This window comes from Talpa occidentalis, unplaced genomic scaffold (genome assembly GCF_014898055.3).
Source record: "Talpa occidentalis isolate TD23 unplaced genomic scaffold, MPIMG_talOcc4v2.1 talOcc4.3, whole genome shotgun sequence".
Taxonomy (NCBI): Eukaryota; Metazoa; Chordata; class Mammalia; order Eulipotyphla; family Talpidae; genus Talpa; species Talpa occidentalis.
Genome location: NW_023603184.1, coordinates 86508531 through 86529923, shown reverse-complemented (window position 1 = coordinate 86529923; position 21393 = coordinate 86508531). Strand labels below are relative to the sequence as shown.

Genomic DNA, 21393 nt, shown 5'->3' with positions numbered 1-21393 from the left:
GATGGAGTTGCTTCCAAATAAAAAGATGCCAGTTCAGCCAAAAAAGCAATAATGAGTTCATTGGTTCAGTATGTGTATACTTTGATAAGGAAAAAGAAATTTACTTATAATTTTGCACTGACTCACATGTCTACTGTGTGGGGAATAGCCTTACATTTGAGCTATGACAATCTGCTGTGTTGTGTTCTACCACTTAATAAAAGGATAGAAAACCACAAATAGTCTTTAATTGAAATCAGCCAAGAGAACAACTACACAGAAGGCTTTAGCACAGTGATACAACATAAACACTCTGTTCTAATGGAAGCCTACTCAGCGTTTCATTGACTGAATACAGTAGATTAGACAAAGTAGTCAGGAGAAAGTCTTTATTTTTATATTTTTGGGAAGAGCCAAAAAGGGATCCTTTGTGAAGAGGCTTTCTTCTTCCATGTTGTTTTTCAAATCTTGGTTAACAAATGTTTCAATAAATTTGATCAAAGTCTAATAGCTTGACTATTACAGAATTATGTTCTTGCTTTTTTTTTTATACCTTAGAAATTATTTGAGTCACTTCAGAGCTACTTTTATTGCTATAACTCCTATTATAGGACCAAACTGTAATGCATGTAAGTAAAACAAAAAGCACCATAATAAATAGTTCCTGAGGGCCCTCTGTGCATATGAATACATGTACATAATGAAGATTTTTTTGCACTGAGACTAACAAGCAGCCTCGTTGGCACCAGTCTGACCAGGACACAGTGGATGCACATGGTATAGGACTTTAATCTTCACTTCATGCCACAAATATTCATTGGGGAATCATCCTTTCAGATGAAGTTGGTTTAGTTGGTTGAATCTACCACTCATAGGCTGAGCAGAAAGCATTCAAACCAAGTGCAATTTGTTGAGCTATAGTAATCATTCAAATCTGAACAGAGTTGTTACTTTAGGCTCTTTGGATCAGATCAGCTCTATGGTAGTTATCAGACATTTTGTAAATGAAATGACCATGGCCAGAAATCCTAAGTAAACATTATGTAGCTTGTATAGTTAGGATGTGAAGCTAGAGGAAACCACTAGACAGGGAATAATTAAAGAAAAGAAGGCCTTAGAAAATTTTTTCGAAAAAAAGAGGGTGAGAATACAACTTAGGGAGACTAAAGAGATAATACTTACTGATAAAAGGAAGTGGGAACAATTGATGCTATCACAAATGAGCCAAACCATGCAGTAATGACAACAACTTGTCAGTTCAGTCGTCTAATGGAAAAGAAAATCATAGCACCTTCTGTTTTGTTATCAATATAATTTTCTTACCATCTTCTTTTACTATCCTCTATTCAAAGGCAAACTCATTGGTGGACACTCAGACACGATAGAGATAATTAATTGAACACATCAATGCCAAATATGAATATTTGAATGAGTAGGTTGATTATAGTACATCTGACCCGATCCTTATACTCTAGAAGTGTATATAAGTTCCTTTGGGCTCTCAGGATGGGAGAGTTCTTGATAGACTTCTAACTTCTGAGGGTAGGATATAAAGAAACTGTTTCCTTCAAGTCTTCAAATTTCCAAATGTTGTCTTGTGTACATTATATATGTGCTTATGAACCTAGGTCACTATGAATAACTATTTTAAAAAGCACTTTTATCTGTTCCCTTGTTTGCTCCTGATGACGATTCAGTGAGAGAGTTTGGCAAACTACTATCACTATTTTAGTGGCTAGGATACTGAGGCTCAAAGAATGGTGTCTTGTCTACAATCACACAACCAACAAGAAAAAGATCTAGGAAAAATCCTCATAGCTATCTATAACCTGTATCCCTGTTCTACTCACAGTGCATTATTATTATATTCTATGGAACATTTTTTCTGTATGAATATTAGGAACTTTTGAAAGTTAATATACAAATAGAGCTGCATATCAGATATATCAAGGATAATGTATAGAAGGATCTTATAACTTTTCCTTTAGCAACATGGAAATACTAATAATTTTTTAGTGAATGTGTCAAATCATCATCAAGAGTAGTATCTTTTTCTACAGAAAATCAGAGAAAACTAATAATCCTAGCTCACAATAGATTGCAACAATTTTTAGATGAATTCTGAAACAAAAGTAGCAACAGTTGGAGTTCTTATATGAGGCCTGTCCTCTACTGGACCATTGTTAAGCAATGCTTGACTGCACTGACACTATGTCACATGAAGATTTCCCAGGGAGCTTTTTAGTGACCTTTATCAAACAAGATGCACAGAAGTCTAAAAGACACTAAAGGGTATGAGTATAGCAAGAAAAGAAGTAGAAAGGTTATTGTAGTAAAAAAAAAAATATATTTAAACTAGACAGCATTCAATGATGAATATGATTATGTTAATGAGGAGCCATTTTCCAAAAAAGAGTTTGGATTTGGTATCTGATTTTGATAATAATAGGCATCTTTGCATAGAAAATAGAAATTCCTTTGTCTTATTGAAGGGTTTCTGAGGCTGTGTCTATCTTTTCTTAACCTCTTCCAGATATATTAAGAAATATCTTATAATAGCAAAATCTATTTCATTAACAAATAAACAGGAAAAGAATGCTTTTGTCTACATGCCTTTTCCTGTTTTTGGAATAGATGAAGATTTTTTTTTTCTGCTTTAGTTATTTTGTTTTTGAAAACTTTGGATGTGTTTGTAAATCATAAAATTATGTTTGTAACTCAAAAAAAATAAGAGTGTGTCTCCATTAATAATCCCTTCCAATTTTAAGAAGCAAAGGTTACTATTTGATTTGTATACTAGAAATTTTTATTTCCACTGAAAAAGAATAGCATCTTTGGCCCCTGCAAAAGTCATTATTCTAGAAAGTCTAATTTTGTCCCTAATCTAATCCACTTCCCTCCAGCAATATATTTGAATTGCTCTGTATGTTTCTATCTAGCAACTCCATTCTTAAAAAACAAACAAGCTAAAAACACAAAAACAAAATAAGCAAACTCTATTCTGTAAATAAAGAGCATTTTAACCCCAAGGACTGCCTATCAGAGTTTATTCCTCATTGTTACAGCCTGAATGATGACTCAGATTTGAAGTTCGCCTGACATTGTCCTAATTTAAATCCTGACTATTAAATGCACGTGGCCAACATCAACCATTGCCTCTGCACTGGAGAGTCAGGTTTCTGGAGAAGAAAACTGAAACTGCAAGAGAACTATGAGTCAAGAGATTAAATCCTGGCCTGGTGCTCACAGGCCTGTGTATTCGACTTTCTCAGCCTCTCACTATGTGGAACTTCTCTGAGTCTCAGTTTTCTTCTTGGTAAAATGAAGATGTTGTACTAAACCACTGTTTTCAAGGTCTTTTTAGCAGTTGAACAACTTTTTACAATAAAATCATCTCTAAAGCCCCAATGTAGAAACAGGAATGCAGAGGTGCACCCTGCATTGGATTTGGTATCAAGAGTAGGAGAGGTAAATCCTGCTGACTCAGACCCTTTCACTGTTCTCAGTGGTCCCATAGGTATTTCACCAAACTCTTGATTTCTGAAGAAGAAAGTTTGGAAAGGCATCAAATAATTTATTAGGGCCCCATATTACTTCCTGACCATCTACAGCTTATAAATACAACACAGTGACACAAGCAAGGAGTAGTTAGCTTTAACATGGCACTTGAACTTTCGCACAGCCTATTGTTTTAAAGAAGTAATTTCCAACTGTTTGTGAAAAGGACTATTTAAATTCTCCCTGAGGCTTCAGGTCACTGAAGTCTGGTGAAGTCTCCTGAGAGTGATGACAGTGTAGCCCCAAAGAGGTGTGAAATGACTTATAACTCAATAGTTGTTAATAACTCTACCCTCTTCCCAAAGAAGCTTGAAAATGGAGGTGGTTGAGGGCACTGAGTATAAAGGTAAGAGGTTACCTTGTCTTCTCTCTGGAACTCTGCCAGGCTCTGAAGAAAAGAGTGAAGAAAAGTCCACGGTGGTAATAATTGGCTTACATAGGGACTCTGCTTTCTACAGGTAGATTGTAATCTGAAGTTGAACAGTTCCATTTTAAACTTAATAACTTTAAAGTTGTAAATTCCAGAGACTCTCATTTGATAAATCATATGCAAATAGAACCCTTTCTCCACTTATGGATGATATCTTCATTCTATTCTCTTCCCTGATTATAGGATACTTTCTAACATCAAAATCTTGGCACAATCCTCATGTTGCCCTCAATTATAGTGTTTTATGACTCCCACCGTATGCATTCACAATTATATCCAAGTATGCTGAAGAGTCTTGTGCCTGTAAAAAAAGAAACCATATTTTTTCATATTCTTAGAAATGAAACACTCCTTTGTGCCTGTGGAAAATTGCTTTATGTATCATGAATTAATGATCAAGCACAGGAATGCAATATTGCTACCAACTAGTTGATTTTTTTTTTTAAGTCTGCATTTTTTTTTAAAGATTTATTTATTTATACAAGCACTGGGTACAGCCAGAAGTGTGGGAGGGTGAGAGAATTCACCAGAGCCAGAGCGGGGAGCAGAGCAGGCAGAAGGACCGAAGTACACTGCTGCGGGGAGCAGCGGGCGGCAGGAGAGGTCTGCGCGCCATGCGGGACCCTCCTCAGGTGGCCGGGGAGCAGCTGGGGATCGAACCAGCGCCACAGAGGCTGCGGGCAGCTTTGCAACCCAGCACTCAACCGCTGCGCCACCGGGGAGGCCCATAGTTGATTGCTTTTGATGATCAAAATGAAGAGGATTTCTCCTCTTCACCCGCAGCATTGAGGTGCCCAGGCAGAGCATTTGCAGTTCCTGAGGCTTGATCAAGAGGAAGTCCGCTGTGAAGTGTGGGGAAATTATGTTGCTGCTTCCTAGAAAGAACATGGTTTATTCATATGTTTTGATTCCCTCCTGGTACAGTGTGTGTTAAAAAAAGAATTCAGCAAGGCAGATGATAGTGGAGAAAGAGTTGCATTTTTACTGCAGTCATTTTTTGTTAAATTTCCAAATCCTTCCTCCATCCTGCTCTGCTTGTATTTTAACACTAGCCAAAGTCTGTTCATACTTGTGGCCAATGTTTATTATATTGTGGTTGCACTGTAGTATGTAAAGTAGTTATTAAGTACTGTGGTTATAAATCACTTGGAGAGACCTGTAACATTTTTACTGGTTTGTTCTGTTCTGTGTTCCTATTCATAGGATATCAATAACGAGAGTGACAGCTGACATTTCTCTTGCTAAGAGGTCTGTCCTAAATAATCCCAGCAAGAGAGCAATAATTGAACGTTCAAACACTCGGTCCAGTTTAGGTAAGATGTTCAACTGTGGTACTTCTCTAAGCTGCGCTTTCAGACAGGGATGATACATGTTGCATTTTGAATGTCATTTCCATTTTGCTCCCCCTTCTGATTGGGGAAATGCTGATTAACTGAGGAGAATGCCAGTCATAGAGAAAGAAGGGAACAGAGTCCTGTAGCAGCCAGTGCGTCCTCTCTCTCAGCTCTAGTCAATTAACTAATGAGTAGTCTGGTGGGGAGAAACCTCAGTGGGCTCTTCTAGCCTGCTACTGCCTAGCCACGTGAAACCACTCATCTCCACTTTGCCCAGGCTTCTCAATGAGGCTAATGATATCTGTCATACCTGAGTCACCGCTGACATGAAAGGAAATGAGAGGACATGAAAAGAAATGGTCTACCTTCTCAGTTCTTTAGAAGAAAGCTAGATAATGGTGTTCTTAGTGTTGCTTCTGCTGCTTGCTGGTAGTCAGAGTAGTCAGAGCTGTAAATGGAAACTGCAACACCATTAATGACATGCAGGGAGTTTAAACATGTCTTTTCTGGAGCACCAGTCAGAAAGCATCCTGAAGGTCACCATCCTGGAGAAGACAAAAATCACTATATGTGGTTAGCTTTATCAAGTCATGTAAAAGCAGGGTGGTGGAAGACTGAATCACCAACTACAGAAGCAAATCCATGCTGCTGGTGAATCATAGCCTTCATCTCAAAAGCCCATTTGTGGTTTCTGTGATTGTCTTGAGTGGTGTAGTCCACTTATCTTTTTTTTTTTTTTCCTCATTCACATACTGAGAGCAACTCAGAAAGATCAGGCTCTTCTGTGTCACTACATTTTTTAAAGTACCAAATTGAGCTCTATAGATGATAAAAATCTTTAAGAAAAATGTAGGATCTCCAAGGTAGAGTGAAAGCCCAAACATCCCATCAGGGACCTATTGAAGGCTTTGCTGAGCCAATAATTGTCCAGGTTGAAAAGAGGCTACACAATATGACCTCGATATTCCTGGAAAACACTGACACATGGTAACTACTCAATAAATTGTTGCATAGTTGCTTTGTAAGAGCATGCTAAACATAAAAAATGGAATAGTTGTTGGCACTTGTGTGGGCGAGATCTCAGATATCACTGGTTCCTCCTTTAGTCCTGTATTTAGAACCTTCCACATACAGAATGAAAAACACTCTTAAAAGCATAGTATTTTGACACTGAGGAGATGATGAAGGCAGAGTTGACAGTAGTGAGTCACATTAGGTAACTGAAGTCAACTGTCATGAATGACAAGGATGCCAAGTTAGATTAAAAATTTGATAAACAAGCATCTGTTTTCTGTTGCCTTCCACCTTCTTTCCTTCTCACTCTGTACTGTGACTTTTAACCACTCTTCTTCAGATGTATAATGAAAGGCTTAAAGATACTTCAAAGTATAAACTTCGTTACTTGACTCCATCAACCATCTGAACCAGCCAAGGGTTTTTTTGGTTATTCTTTGAAGTCATTTCATGTCATCTAGTCACCTGTTGTTAGAGTCAATGGAGTGAGTGGAGTTATTATAAATATTGAGTTAATAAACAAGTTCAGCTTACTGGTTTTCCCATTTACTTTTTAAAGTCATATGACCATAACTATTAGAGTGAATTTAATAGCAATCTATCATAAACCATTGTGTGAACCTCTTATGCCATTTGTTTGCATGTTAATGCACACTTGTAGATCCTTCACCAAGTGTTTACTGGCACTTTTTATGTGCCATGGGTTTTGCCTGACTTAGGAAATATATAGATACAGTTAAAGCAAAGTAGGCTTATCCATGAGCAAGCAGAAAGAAGGAACAGATAGTTAAAAATACTGTGAGATAATGAAATTATGAGCAAAGAGCTAAGGGTATAAAGAAAAGATAGAGAGTAAGAGGTGTCTGAAAAGATTTCACAGAAGTTACATTTGAGCTCATTCTTCAAGGTAGACAAGAATATAGAAAGGCATCAACATATTTAAAATAAACTTTGGTTGAGAAACAAGTAGTTTTTTGCATAGCATGCCATGGTTTTTGCAGGCCATGGGTTGAGAGCTACAGGAGATTGAAAAAGCAAATGGAAGTCAGTGTGCTGGGTTATAGTGTACCTTGCTGAAGAGATCTCTGAAATAGAATCCATGAAGTGTTCATTTTAAAAACTACTAATGATTGATATATCTAAATTTTTTTCCCATGTCAATTAAACTTGGAAATTATAGATTTACTGTTGGCAGATTTCTTTTCTGCAAAACTTCTTAGAGGCTTTGAGATATGAAATGTGATGTGCACATGAAATTCCAAGAGAAACTATTATAGTATACAATATTTCCCTGGCATAAGCCCCTACTTCCCACAGGATGTTTAATGGGTACCACTGAAGTAGTTTAAGCAACTGGATATCAGAAAGATCACAGGTAACAGAGCTGCTAAAGAGAAGTGGGTCCAAATCAGTCATGGTCAAGCAGTAGTCATCATAATCCATGATTTCTCAGATCTCCGTTTGTCTGGAATAAGATCATGACAAAAAAGCCCATTGGACACCTTCTGAGATAAACATGAATAGTAAAGATTTGGGGGTTTTGATTAAAATTATTCTTTAAGAAAATGAATTATCCAGGTAAATATGACTTTCTCTTCCTCACACATAATTTGTCTACTGCATTCTATATACATATTATTCAAATATGAGGCCCACTCCAGTGAATAAGGTGGCCCTCTGCAGCCTGCTGGCTTGCCCTGCCCCATTACCTGTCTGCTTACGCCAAGGTACCCATTGCCCAAGAGTATTTTAGTGGTTAAGCAGTAGGTGTGCCTGTCCTCTGCACCTGTAAGAAACCACATTTACCTCAATGCTGCTGCAGAGTAATTAAGAGCCAGATATTTCTGAGTTATTTACATAAGTGACTCAGAGAGCCTAAAGGATTCTTTGTACCAGGGCATTCCAGTTGGTGTCACTGCCTTTTTTGCTACATCATAGTCAGACTCGAAGCTTGAAACAATAGACTTGTTCTAGTACAGTCCTGGTCAAGAGTTCCTTTACCAGTAGACGTTTAATGAAAATAACAAATGGAGAGCATACACCAACAGTCTGAGGCAGAAATTTACAACAGTAAAAATAAACCTTCTTCTCCAAACGTGCTTCTGAACAGAAATTATTCTTTTAATTGTTTCTGACAATTATGAGAAAAAGGAAACAAGTGTTTCATTATTACTAACATACGTGATTTTAGAATTTTGCAAATAAGCCTAATTTTCCAAATTCTTTATATTGTTATTTTGAAAGTGACTTGCCTTTTAAAGCGACATGAAATTTTTCAGTCTGTTAATTTTGGACAATATGAAAAATAATAGATATTTGACTTTTTAATTCATACTTCTAATAACAGATTATGCAGTAAACAGTGATTTTGGTGGGAAGTAAGAATTGCATGCTAATTTTGCAAAATACAAGAAAATACTTACATGATAGTCTTGAGTATTCATCCCACACAACCTGTCAATCCCTTTTGTTACAAGGGGAGAATTTTTTGGTGGGTGCTGTGAACTTGAATTTGCAATGGATAAACAGAACAAATTATACGATCCTGGCAAAAGCCTTTTTCAATTAGGATATTTAGAGCTACATCATCTTTTTACTAGACCTTCTTGAAATAAGGTAATTAGATCATTTCTGTCTTAAGTATTAGAAGTTCATTTCTTTTGAAATAATTTATACCAGGCAGTTTTGCCTACTCTGTAATTTGGATGAGATCTTAACTTTAAATCATACTTATAACCAAAAAATAAAAATAAATTAAAAAAATCAAAATTACCTTTCTGAAAATTAGTCTAACTCAGACTTTTAGACATGACCCAATAAGTGAAGTAATTTATGAAATGCATATTAATTTTTTTACATTTCAGAAAGCCATATTATGTATTTAGAGATGATCTGTATTGCTTTTAAAAAATAACTTGATTGCTTCAGCAATAACTAGTTATTTGAAAATAACCAGATTTTTCATTTGACCAGATTCAAAACACACATTCAGGTCACTTGGCTGTTACTGCCAGCCAAATAAATTTGCATCTAGATGCATTGCATCATTTTAGTGTAGTTGGTCTTAGTTTGATTTTGTTTAAATATTGAAGATAATCATGCCTTGTAAAAGTTCATTAACCCTAATACTTGAATTAAGACTTACAAATATGCTAGTTGTAAGAGTAGACACAGAACATTTAACCAGTGATATAAAAAGGTTAAACAGATGAATTGTGGGATTTTTAAAACCTATATCCATAAAGTGTTAATAAGTTGTTGATTGATAAAAATTATTTCATTGTGACTTACTTTTCATGTGATGTTGCTTTGCACATATATTTCAGTTGTCTCCTAAATGTGTTTTCAACTTCTAAGATAAAATTTCTTAAGAACAGAACAATCAAAAACTACATAGCTATATAAATAGCTCAATATCAAGGTGAGTGTAAATTTAAAAAAATCTGTTTTTCCCACTAACTGTTGCGTTTTATGCAAATCTTAACCCATCTCTCTTCAGAAAAGAGCTTAAGATAGACAGGACTATGAAAATTCAAAATACTCTCTTTTGCGATGTAGATAAAACTATCTGAAAAGAATACTATTATTTAAACATAGTTATAATTTAATTAAAATAATTAGCAAAAACTAAATAGAATTAATAAAAAGAACCATAACCTGCTAATATTTTCTCCTTTCAGCGGAAGTACAGAGTGAAATCGAAAGAATCTTTGAATTGGCAAGATCCTTACAACTGGTTGTTCTTGATGCAGACACCATCAATCACCCAGCACAACTTATAAAGACTTCCTTAGCACCAATTATTGTTCATGTAAAAGTCTCATCTCCAAAGGTAATTAGCTCATTTCTGTCTTAAGTATTAGAAGTTCATTTCTTTTGAAATGCTATTTGCTCTGTATTTGTATTAGTGGGCAGGAAGATGTCTTGTTGAGACTGCTTTAATGACAGCTTTTAATTCTATCAATCTGAACAGAAGTGAAATAGTAGATAAAGAATAGCCCATTTCTTTAAGAAGCTCACTATCTATTGGGTTCCTAAACCAGGCAGTTATGCAAGAATATAGTAGAAATAAAAAAATTAAAAAAGGTTAGGCACTTTGGAGTCTATGTTGGTAAATTTCTTGGGTAATATTGAGTCTTGTATGACTTAAATTCTTTCCCCAGTTGAGAGAGTACATCATTCAAGAAAGGTATCTGTATTTATAAATACATAAATTAAAATTGATGATGGAAATGTTATAGACCCTTACATTTGTGTTCATCAAAAAATAGAGTTATTCTTGATTAAGCACAATGGCATTTATATGACGTATCTTCACACCACCACAGGACATAAGTGTAAAAGTGAGATAGCCATTAGATGGTCCCCTTTGATTTGGGGGTACTTCATTTAAAAAGCCATGTTCAAATATTGTTTAAAAATGAACAATGATCGAAAAAAAATTTAAAAATTAAAAAAAATAAAAACAACAACAAAAAGTCATGTTGTTTAAAAAGTGAATATAAAATCAATACCTTTGGGGGGTACAACCTTAGTAGTCAGTTTCTTTTCAAGAGTGCATTTTAGTTCAGAAATGCCAGTTCAGTTTCCAACTAGAGCAGTAATCTCCTCCTAGGAGTAGAGAATGTCTGAAGAAATTGTGCCTTTCCCTAACCCTTCTGCTGACCTCACCCTTCCATTCTATGGACTCTAGTTCAGCATCAGATAAGCTTGGGAATTCTGATCAAAGCAGAACCTTTTGGGAATCATCAGAGTGGCCTTGACCATCTGGAGATATTTTTGACCCAGAACTAAAGGGGATTCAAAAACCCTTTACTGTGGTGGAATAGATTTTTTTTAATGATTTATTTATTCATGCATACAAGAACCGGGGTACAGGCTAGATGTGTGGGAGGATGAGAGGATTCACCAGAGACAGAGTGGGGAACAGAACAAGCAAACTGACTGAAATACACTGCTGAGGGGCCAGCGGGTGACACAGGAGAGGTCTGCCGCACCATGTGGTTATCTCCCTGGCTGCTGGGATCGAACCTGTGCTGCAGAGGCTGCGGACAGCTTCACAACACTGTGCTCAACCACCTGCGCCACCAGGGGAGGCCCTGCAGTGGACTAGATTTTAATACCCTTTATGCCCTGCCCCAGACACCATGCAATCCATGTAAGTGCAGGATCTGAGACTGGCATGGACATATATGTTGAGGTATCAGTACTAGCTCATAGGCTACTACTGTTTTGGGGGGAGGATCCAGTTTCAATTAAAATAATAATTAAGGAAGGAAGGAATATATAACAAAATATAGCTACAGCAGTATCCCAAGAAACATAGATGTATCACTGGTTTATGTGTAGCAATATGCCAGCACACATGTCTTGCCTAGATTTCTATCATGAAATGTGTTACTATATAAAATTAAAATGAAATGTTTCAAAAATTATCAGTGACAAAAGGGCTAAAATATTGACGTCCCATTGAGGTAGTGAGCCAAAATATTACTCAACTAAATTGGGACTTACATCCCTAGTACAGATGACATCTGCAGACCCCACTTTTGTAGAGCTCTCTTTGAAATCTTTGGGTAAAATCTAGGGCAGAACTCAAGATCCCACCAAGATATCACGTGGCACACATAAGATGAACATATCAAATGCTGTATAACTAAAACCCTGTGTAAGTGGAAGATATCATTACAGTGTGTGTGTGTGTATGTGTGTGTCATTTGCCACTTTACTTTTCCTTTCAATTAGAACTGAGGGCTAAATAGACTTTGATAATGATCTTGGTTTATTTGGTTTTCTTTCAACTCCTTGACAGAGGCTCAGATTCATATCTTCTTCCATTAGGTTTTACAACGGTTGATTAAATCTAGAGGAAAGTCCCAAAGTAAACACTTAAATGTTCAACTGGTAGCAGCTGACAAACTTGCACAATGCCCCCCAGTAAGTATCCTTTTTGTTTTGATCATTCTCGACTAGTTTGGAGAGAGTAGTGGGGTTTGTTTTCTTAAATTAGTATTGTTGTTTTTATGCTGTTGGGATGGTATTTTGTCATAAATTTAAAAAATTTTTCAAAGCAATGGCTGCTGATGTGTTGCTACATCCAAGCACCCAGAGCTGGCTGGTGGCTGCCGGGTCATAACAAATGAACTTAGTGTCCTGTGTCAGATGTCCTTACTGCTGCCTCGCAAACACTCAGTGAGCTACTTACTCCAGTCATGTGGACATTTTTGTGAAAAGAAAAGAACAAATGAAACATACTTATTTGACTTTCTTTAACTTTTCTGCCAGAAAGCTCTGGCAGACATAAAAGATTATGACATTGAAAGCTGAGAATTTATTAGAATTAGAAAAGTACTTTGGTTGTAGCTGATGAAGAGGTCAGGGTTAAGTAAGATGAAAAAACATGTAATAGCAACTTTTTGTAGTGTTGTTGCCAAAAAATAGCTGCTGAGTCGGAAGCCAAGCAAATGGTGGGTGGATGAGGTTGTGGGAGTAATTACTATCAGGGTGGTCACCAGTGGCCAGTCAATATCTACACCAGCTCAACCGACTTTCTATTTCTGTGCCTGTGCTTCTCTAAAGGAAATAGCTGATTTGATTCACTGTATGTTTTATATACTTATATAAGGATTCTATATTTTGTGTGGAAACATAAAATCTAATTCAGATATTTAGAGAGGCAATATAGCATAGGTGTTAAAGTATAGACTCTGTAACCAGACTGCCTGGCTTCAAATCCACACTAACTGGTTTTGGACTCTTGAATAACTACCTACTTCATTGGGTTGGTGCAAAACTCAGTGAGTGAATATGTGGTAAAACTTTTAAAGCACCTCCTGGCATATAAGCAACATCTATGTGTTTCAGTTATAATTACTGGGTGCAACTTTGAGCTATGCCATGCCTGGCCTGTCTGGTTCACTGGTATTTCTCAACTCCTTATCATCTCAGGCCCACAATAAATATTTATTAAATGAGCAAATAAATGAAAGGATGTATAGGCAGTAAGAGTCATATGCATTCTTTTTTAGATTCTTACAATGGGTCAAACACTATGCTAGATGCTTTACACAGATTATCTCTAATCCTCACAGTTACTCAGTAAGGTAGATAGTATTCACCATTTTATAGTTGAGGCAACTAAAGAAAGAGAAGTTTAATGATTTCCTAATTTCACACAGCAAATTAGGATTAGGTAGGGACCTATTTCATTTCAAAGCCAGTTTCCTCCCCTCAGAGCCCCACCCACCCACCTACACACACACGTACATATACACAACACACACATACACACACACCTAGTTTCCTACCCTTTGATAATTTGAGTAACTTGGGACCAGAGTGCTGTGTTAGCAAGGTTAACTTCATGTTACCTACTGATGAAATACACTCACACAATGTGTATATAAACACAGTGTGACTATGGAAGAATCTATTATCCTGCCCCTGACTCTGTAATTCTTCCCAATTGAAGAAAGCTAACCTCTGTTGAGCAGCTACCAAATGCCAGAAACTATGCTACTATTTCCAATATTTGGGACAATCTTATAAGAAGAGCTGTATCATTTTGGGTCTTCTGGAAAGCAGACATCTCAATGGAAGTGGAAGTGAAAATATATTGAAGAAAATATCTATGACAGATAAAGGGAAAAGGGCACAGAACCAGCAGAAGCTCCTACAGACTTTTTGAATAGAAAGGGGTAAGGAAGGAGAAATAGATAGAAGGAGCCTCAGACTGTGATGGAATTCAGTCAATTAGCTAGAGTGCCCCCCAGGGACAGAAATATTCAGGGTCCAGTTCCCATTCTGTGCTCAGACTCTGGCTGGCCGCAGCCTGGGGTGGGGGTTGGGGAGGTTCATCTTGAATGCTGCCCTGGTTCCTTAAAGTATACCAGGCTGTGATGACCACAGTTACCACAGGAGGTCTCACTTAAGGGAAAGTCTGATCCTGCACCTCTATAACCACCCTAGTAGGTAACATTATTCCTTCTTTATAGAGGAAAAAGCTAAGTCCTTAGTTAAAAACTTGTTAAGGGAAGAATTAGTAAATGACCTCCAACATTTCAACCCTAGATTTGTCTGATTCCAACAAGCTTCTGTCTGCCCTGCAATCCTGCCTCAACTCATAACTGCAATAGTATAGACAAATCTCTGGTTTCCAACTTCTCTGTGTAAGAAATACCTCTTTTTCTACTTTGACCTCTATCCCACTGGACAGACAGGATATTCAGCCATGCTTGCAGCTGCCTTTAACTCAAGTCCAGGGCAGGTGGAATGCCAAGAGGTGAGAGTAGGTTGGTGAAGACTTTGAGGGAATGGGGTGAGGAGTTCCAATTCAGACAACCATTGTCAAGTCCATGTGCTCCTTGAGAATGGATGCTCTACAACATCATACCTCATCTGGAACAGGGGATCTTTAGCAAGAGAGGGAGACACATAGCCCCTGCTCTCTGGGACATTAGCTAGAGAGCTCCCTTTTATTCTCTGTCTGTAGGATGGGAGGTGTCTCCCTCTTTTCCCTTCATGTTTCTATTAGAGGAATTTCCTCTCTGCTCATGTTGTATCTAAAAGCATCCCTACCTTCTTTGGTTTCCAAAGGCAGTCAGTAAAATCTCTCCAACCAATTTAGGCTTTTGGGAAATAAAATCCAGAAAAGGAAATGGATAGCTGGCTGTTTCCTGCCACAATCCACCACCATCAGACAAGGAAGCAGAGACCCTGCCATCTGATTGAATGGTGGAAAAGAAAGGGGAGAGAGGCAAAAGGAAAACATAAGCTAATATGTCAAAACTCATTTGTTGTGTCTGTCTTCACAAACATAGAAAGATTTACACTCTTAGGACACTCAGTTTTTGTTAGGTCCCAGAAGTGGTGCTAATATCAGTGGGAGTGTCAGGGATCACTTCTGGAAGGACTTGAGAGCAATTAGGCCTGTCTGATATGATTAGATAGATGGATCAGACTGAAGCACTAGAAGGAAGACACTTCATAAGTCTGCTCTTCAGCAGATGCTGGTAAGAATGAATGGCTTTCTATATATTTTTTTTTTAAACAGGCATGTATTTTTTTTATTTATTTGTTTGTTTATTTGTTTTGTTTGATTGTTTGTTTATACATGCACTGGGTACAGTCAGAAGCGCGGGAGGGTGAGAAAATTCACCAGAGCCAGAGCGGGGAGCAGAGCAGGCAGAAGGACCGAAGTACACTGCTGAGGGGAGCAGCGGGCGGCAGGAGAGGTCTGCGCGCCATGTGGGACCCTCCTCCGGTGGCTGGGGAGCAGCCAGGGATTGAACTGGCGCCGCAGACGCCGCGGGGAGCTTCGCAACCCAGCGCTCAACCGCTGCGCCACCCGGGAGGCCCCATGAATGGCTTTCTAAATAGTGAACTCCCTGTCTTCAACAATATTCAACTGGAGATAGATTGAGCTTGGCCTGGGCTCCATGAATAGAGATGTTGTGGAAAGAATCTCTTCTGCTGAAAGCTAAAGGACATGGTACCCAAGATCTTTCTCACCTCTAAGACTAATTCTGTCTGGATTTTGGAAGTCATCAGTGTAGAAATATTAGCAAATCATGAGGCTGTGAGACCCACAGAACAGGAGAGTATAAAAATATTTTGAAGACATCCAATCAGGAGACATCCTCACTGTTTCAAATCATCATTAAGATCAGCTGCTTCTATAAAACAACATATGGGCATGTCCAAGGGTGTGATATCCATGTCTACCCATGTGTGGTCACATCAGTCAAACTCAAAATATTTAGTCATCTCGGGGCCTCCCCAGTGGCGCAGCGGTTGAGCGCTGAGTTGTGAAGCTGCCCGCAGCCTCTGCAGCACCGGTTCGATCCCCGGCTCTGCTCCCCGGCCACCCCGGAGGAGGGTCCCACATGGTGCACAGACCTCTCCTGCCGCCTGCTGCTCCCCTCAGAAGTGTACTTCCATCCTTCTGCCTGCTCTGCTCCCCGCTCTGGCTCTGGTGAATTCTCTCACCCTCCCGCACTTCTGACTGTACTCAGTGCTTGTATAAATAAATAAATAAAAAAACTTAAAAAAAAAAAACTAAAAAAAATATTTAGTCATCTCAACTCCATGTGACTCACCTACAACCACCCTTCTTTGACAAGGATTAAAGTACTTTGATCAAATATTATTTAAGCATTAAGCCTGGGGATGCAAAAGCATGTTCTGGCCTTTAGGAAGTGTATAATGTAATAAGATTATATATACTTTTTTCTTTAAATTTTATTTTTATATTCCCCATACAATTGCAATCCCCTTATTTTGACCGCAATCCCTCCCCTCCCCACCCCCCACCACCCATAGAGTGTCTCTGGTTCATAGTTGTTTGTTGATTTTGATTTTCACTTTCTGTAATGAGATTATATATAGCTGAGTCAGCCTTTGGCAAAAAAATTGATAGATCATAAATTACTTCGTAAATCTCTTATTACACAAATTACAAAAGAATAATTTTTTAAAAAGATTTGTTTATTTATTTATTTATTTATGCAAGCACTGGGTACAGTCAGAAGCGCGGGAGGGTGAGAGAATTCACCAGAGCCAGAACGGGGAACAAAACAGGTAGACCGACAAAATACACTGCTGAGGGGAGTAGCGGGCGCGGCAGGAGAGGTCTGTTGTGCCATGTGGGACCCTCGCCTGTAGGCGGGGATCAAACCTGTGCTGCAGAGGCTGCGGGCAGCTTCACAGCCCAGCGCTCAACTGCTGTGCCACCAGGGGAGGCCCACAAAAGAATAATTTTGATCAGGTTTCTCTACCTCCATAAACATCTTAGGTTGGGTGATTCGTTGTTGTGAGGATCTTTCTTGTATATTGCAGCATGTTTAGAAGCACCCCTGGCCATTAGCATCCCACAACTTGTGACAATCAAAAATAGTTTCCAAACATTGCCCAATGCCCCTAGGGTCAAAATCATTTCCACTTGGGAACCACTGGTTTAGATTGTTGTGTATATAGATTTTTGGTTAATAATGTTATAAGAGGTCTTAGTTAAATAATTCCCTGAGATGTATTGAAATTATTTCTTTTTACTGTCTTTTAATGAGAGTGAGTTTATTAATATTTATTCAAAAAATACTTGTGTCCTTTTGAGGTATTTTAGCTGCTGGGAGCATTAATAATTGAACAGTTGTTCATACAATATTACTTGTTACATATGAAATAGCTGGATACCAAGAAATATATGTGCATACTTAAATGCAAATAATACTGTGAGCTGCATTCAGACTTGTCCCTATGTTAGGCATCTTAAGCAGCCAAGAAAATATATGTGCATACTTAAATGCAAATAATACTGTGAGCTGCATTCAGACTTGTCCCTATGTTAGGCATCTTAAGCAGCCTATGCACTAGGAATACAGCCTTGTTCTGTCATTATCTCAGCAGGATAAACATGTCCTTGTTTTATGTAAGTGTTCAGATAACCTGGAATTTTAAACAAGAAGTTTGGATAAGCAAGGTTATCTTGTATTTAATATTTTCTAAGCACTATTTACATTATTAAACATGTTGATTTGATGTTGTGTGAATAGCATTTGCAATGCTAAGAAGGAACTGTATACTTTATTTTGGTACAACTGAAGAAATAGCTGGATTACAAAAACTGGTACTAAGTAAAAATGCATCTACATTTGTCCCTGCATTACTTCAAGATAGTAATTAGTCAGTCATTCAAAGACTGGTGATCACTGTGTCATTTTTGTTCCTCTAGGAGAATTTACAACTTGCTTAATTGGCTACTCCATCTCCAATCTGAAAAGTCAGCAAATTACTCTGGCAGAGTCTCAGAGTGCTAAGAAATTAAAGGCAGTAGTCTTTGGAAAGGGAAGTCTAACAGAGCACTGAAAAAAGTTAATTCTGTAGAGAGAAGAATGATTCCTAAATTCAGGGTCTGTTGAAGTATAAAAGGTATCTGAAAAGCACCCGATGTAGTATTTCTTGGAGTGTGCTCTTTCCGATACAATGTCAGGTGCTATGAAAAAGAACCCTGATACAAAACTGTGTGAGAGAACCCTTATGGTAAGCAATAAGAACCAGTAGACCAGTTCTTCACTACAGAATCCTTAACATGCTACTGGACATTTCATATCTCCAGTAGGATTTTTGGGAGTATGTAGTGTTTCGCTTAACGTTTAGCTGTAAAACCATTTTTCCACAAAGCACCTTATAGATCTAGCATTTCATGGAACATTTCTAGGGAAAGACTGATCAGCCTAACCTCCTCATTTTACAAATGAAGTAACCGAGACCAGGAAAGGTGAACTGGCTGTCCAAAGTTCTCCTAGAATAGCAAGATTTTAAATGGTGAATGGCAACAGAATAATTATATAATTTTCTGGAGAGAGAATCATGGGTTTATTGGATAAGTCTTCCTCAAAGAAAGGGGTCAGCAAACCTTTTTTGTAGAGGGTCAGACAGTAAATGTTTTACTGTGAGCCATATGGCTGTCTGCACAAAATGTTCAACTTTTTATAACAGAAAAGTAGCCTTAGGCAGTATGTAAATGAACGGGAGTGTTTCCATCTAACTTTACTGATAGGAACAGGAGGCAGGCCTGAAGTAGCAAGTCTACTAAAGTTGCCACCTTTGTGCTAGGACAATGTTCTGGTTATTTATCATTGCACAGTAAACTATCCTAAAACTTAGTGACTTCAACAGTAGCCATTTGGTAACAATCTGCTGGCAAGTAACCTGGTCCCTTAAGCAGGGATGGCTCCTCTCACAGGGCCTTTGCCTGTGATCTCTCCAATAGGGATACACGCTTCTGACACAGCAGTTCCCAACTCTCAAAGAGCAAGTATTACAATCTGGTCAGCTTAGATACTGGCACAGTGTCACTTCCACACATTCTGCTAGTTTGAGGAGTCACAGAGGCTGCCCCAATTCCAGGATAGGGAACAGAGACTCTCCTTTTTTATGCGGGAACTGTCACAGAATTTGTGGGCATTTTTAAATGTGCCCCAGACAGAAAGATGAGCTGGGAGAATGGGCTACTGAATAGTTTGGTTCTGGAACCAGGGGAAGGGGTGGGGGGGTGCTTGTGATGGGGAAGGGGTGGGAAATGACCATACTCTTCTCTCATTGCCCACGCTGCACTCACTGAAGAAAAGGTGGTTTAGAGACAGAAAAGGGCCTAGGGGACTAGACTATCTCATTTATTTATTTATTTTTTAATGCCATCAGCCTGAATTTTTATTTGGAATATCGATCTCTACACTTTAGTTTTAGATTTCATTTTGCTTCTACCAGATATTGGTATCCTTTTCCTTTGGAGAAGTTGAAAACAGTACATTTTAAGAAGGCCAAAGTTCGTATTATCCCAGTCCTATGGTAATAAGAGCTATATACTGCATGGTGAGAAAAGCAGATAGGCAGACAATTGAATTTATAACTGAAATGTAATCCTTTGATCCTACTTAGTTACAAGCTGGCTTGTGTTACCAAAAGCTGGCCCTGTGGTTCTTTGAGCTGTGTAATTTTGGTGCCTATAAAATCACATTGATCGCTCTCTCTCTAGAGGGGAAGTCATCCTCCAGTCTAGCAATCCTCTAACATTACAGTAACCATAGTCATTTTCTTCTATCACCCTTTCTTTCCCATTGCTGAATGGACTCTGATTTATTCTATTAAACACAAGCGCTCTGAATTGAATGGTAGTGCCCAGTATCCTTGATGGTATTGCTATCACAGCAGTAATTTTCCACTGCTCTTTTCTAGTAATTTTATTTAAATTATTTAGAATCACGTGGATGCACCCATCTATTTCAAGTACTAACCCCATTGGTACATCTATTATTACAGAGCCTCTGTATGTTCACAGTCTAATTCATAATACTGCTTTTGAAAAAGAGAGTAACTGATCTCAGATGATTCCTTCATGAAACAAGGCCACATAGGATCTAGTTTCTCTCAGTCCAAAGGAGATATATTCTTGTTACAGGGCTTTCTGCTTCCCAACTTGGATATACAGAGTAGCTCGCTCCCATTAATGTTATGATTTAAAGCTCTGGGTTAATTTGACCAAACTATAGCAATGGGAGCCTTTTCTGCAAACAACAGCACTGGTAAATGTTATAATCTTTGAATAAGAATGGACAGGATGGAAGGGTATGGTGAGGAAAGTGTGTTTGGGTTCACATAGAATGTCAGATTATCAAGAGAAAGGAACTATTTACTTGTCTTTATGCTTTGCCACCAGTTAGTGGCAAGAATTCTAATTGTCTTTTCTGTTTAGCTTGCAAACATGGAAACCATGCCTGGGACTAACTGCTTGAGCCAGTAATATTGTAATCTTTCCTGACTATCCTTTATTCCTATAAGACCTCCTAGATCTTTTAAAAGCCCTTTAATTTAGAGTCTGGTTTCCTGTCACTCATTGACTAGTGAGTTAAGTACTTAGGACTTCAAAAATTTGAATAGTATAAAAAAGTGCAGTTTTGATTGAAAGTAACACTGTTTATCATTATTATTACATATTTTGCTATGCAGTCATTTATTTTACCTTTTTAGCATTTTATTTTAAATAGTGATGGCCACTTTTTTTTTAAATGGTGACAGTTTCAGGGTCTCTGCATTGCAATAGCAAAAAAATAAAAGTATGTAACTCCTATTATTTTTTTTCCCAATCTGGAAGTAGATGCCCTGTATGACGTCTTATTTATACACAACAAATAAATGCCAAGCAATGCATATACCAGGGGAAAGCTTGCATATATTGGCTCATTTGGTTAGTTACCAATTATTAATGCAAAAACTTTTTTAAAAAAGTAAAATTAAGTTGCAAAATTAATCTATTTTATAAACTTTATTTTAAAAAGTTAAATAATAACTTCCTAGATAAAACACATTAGAAAATATATGTTTGCTATAAAGTATCTACTTTGCAGTGAGAGAGAAGAACTTGCCCACTCCCTCTCTATATCTTCCCTCCCAAAGCGATGTAAAAGAAGTCCTGCAAGTCTACCACTGTGCTGGTCCGCGGCAGTCCAATCTTCAATTTAGGAACTGAAAAAGACTTTCTATTATATAGAAACCAATGTGATTGACCATTACAGTTTTCTC

At 37.8% G+C, this 21393-nt stretch overlaps 1 protein-coding gene across 2 annotated transcripts in view; it reads left to right on the top strand.

Annotated features, from left to right (window-relative positions):
• Nucleotides 1–21393, top strand: part of CACNB4 (calcium voltage-gated channel auxiliary subunit beta 4) — a 241410-nt gene that overhangs the window by 209365 nt on the left and 10652 nt on the right. For both annotated transcript variants that reach the window (XM_054699723.1, XM_054699724.1), the window contains exons 10-12: nucleotides 5171–5280; nucleotides 9996–10147; nucleotides 12157–12252. In XM_054699723.1, the coding sequence (XP_054555698.1) occupies nucleotides 5171–5280; nucleotides 9996–10147; nucleotides 12157–12252 (358 nt within the window). The remainder of the gene's footprint in view (nucleotides 1–5170; nucleotides 5281–9995; nucleotides 10148–12156; nucleotides 12253–21393) is intronic.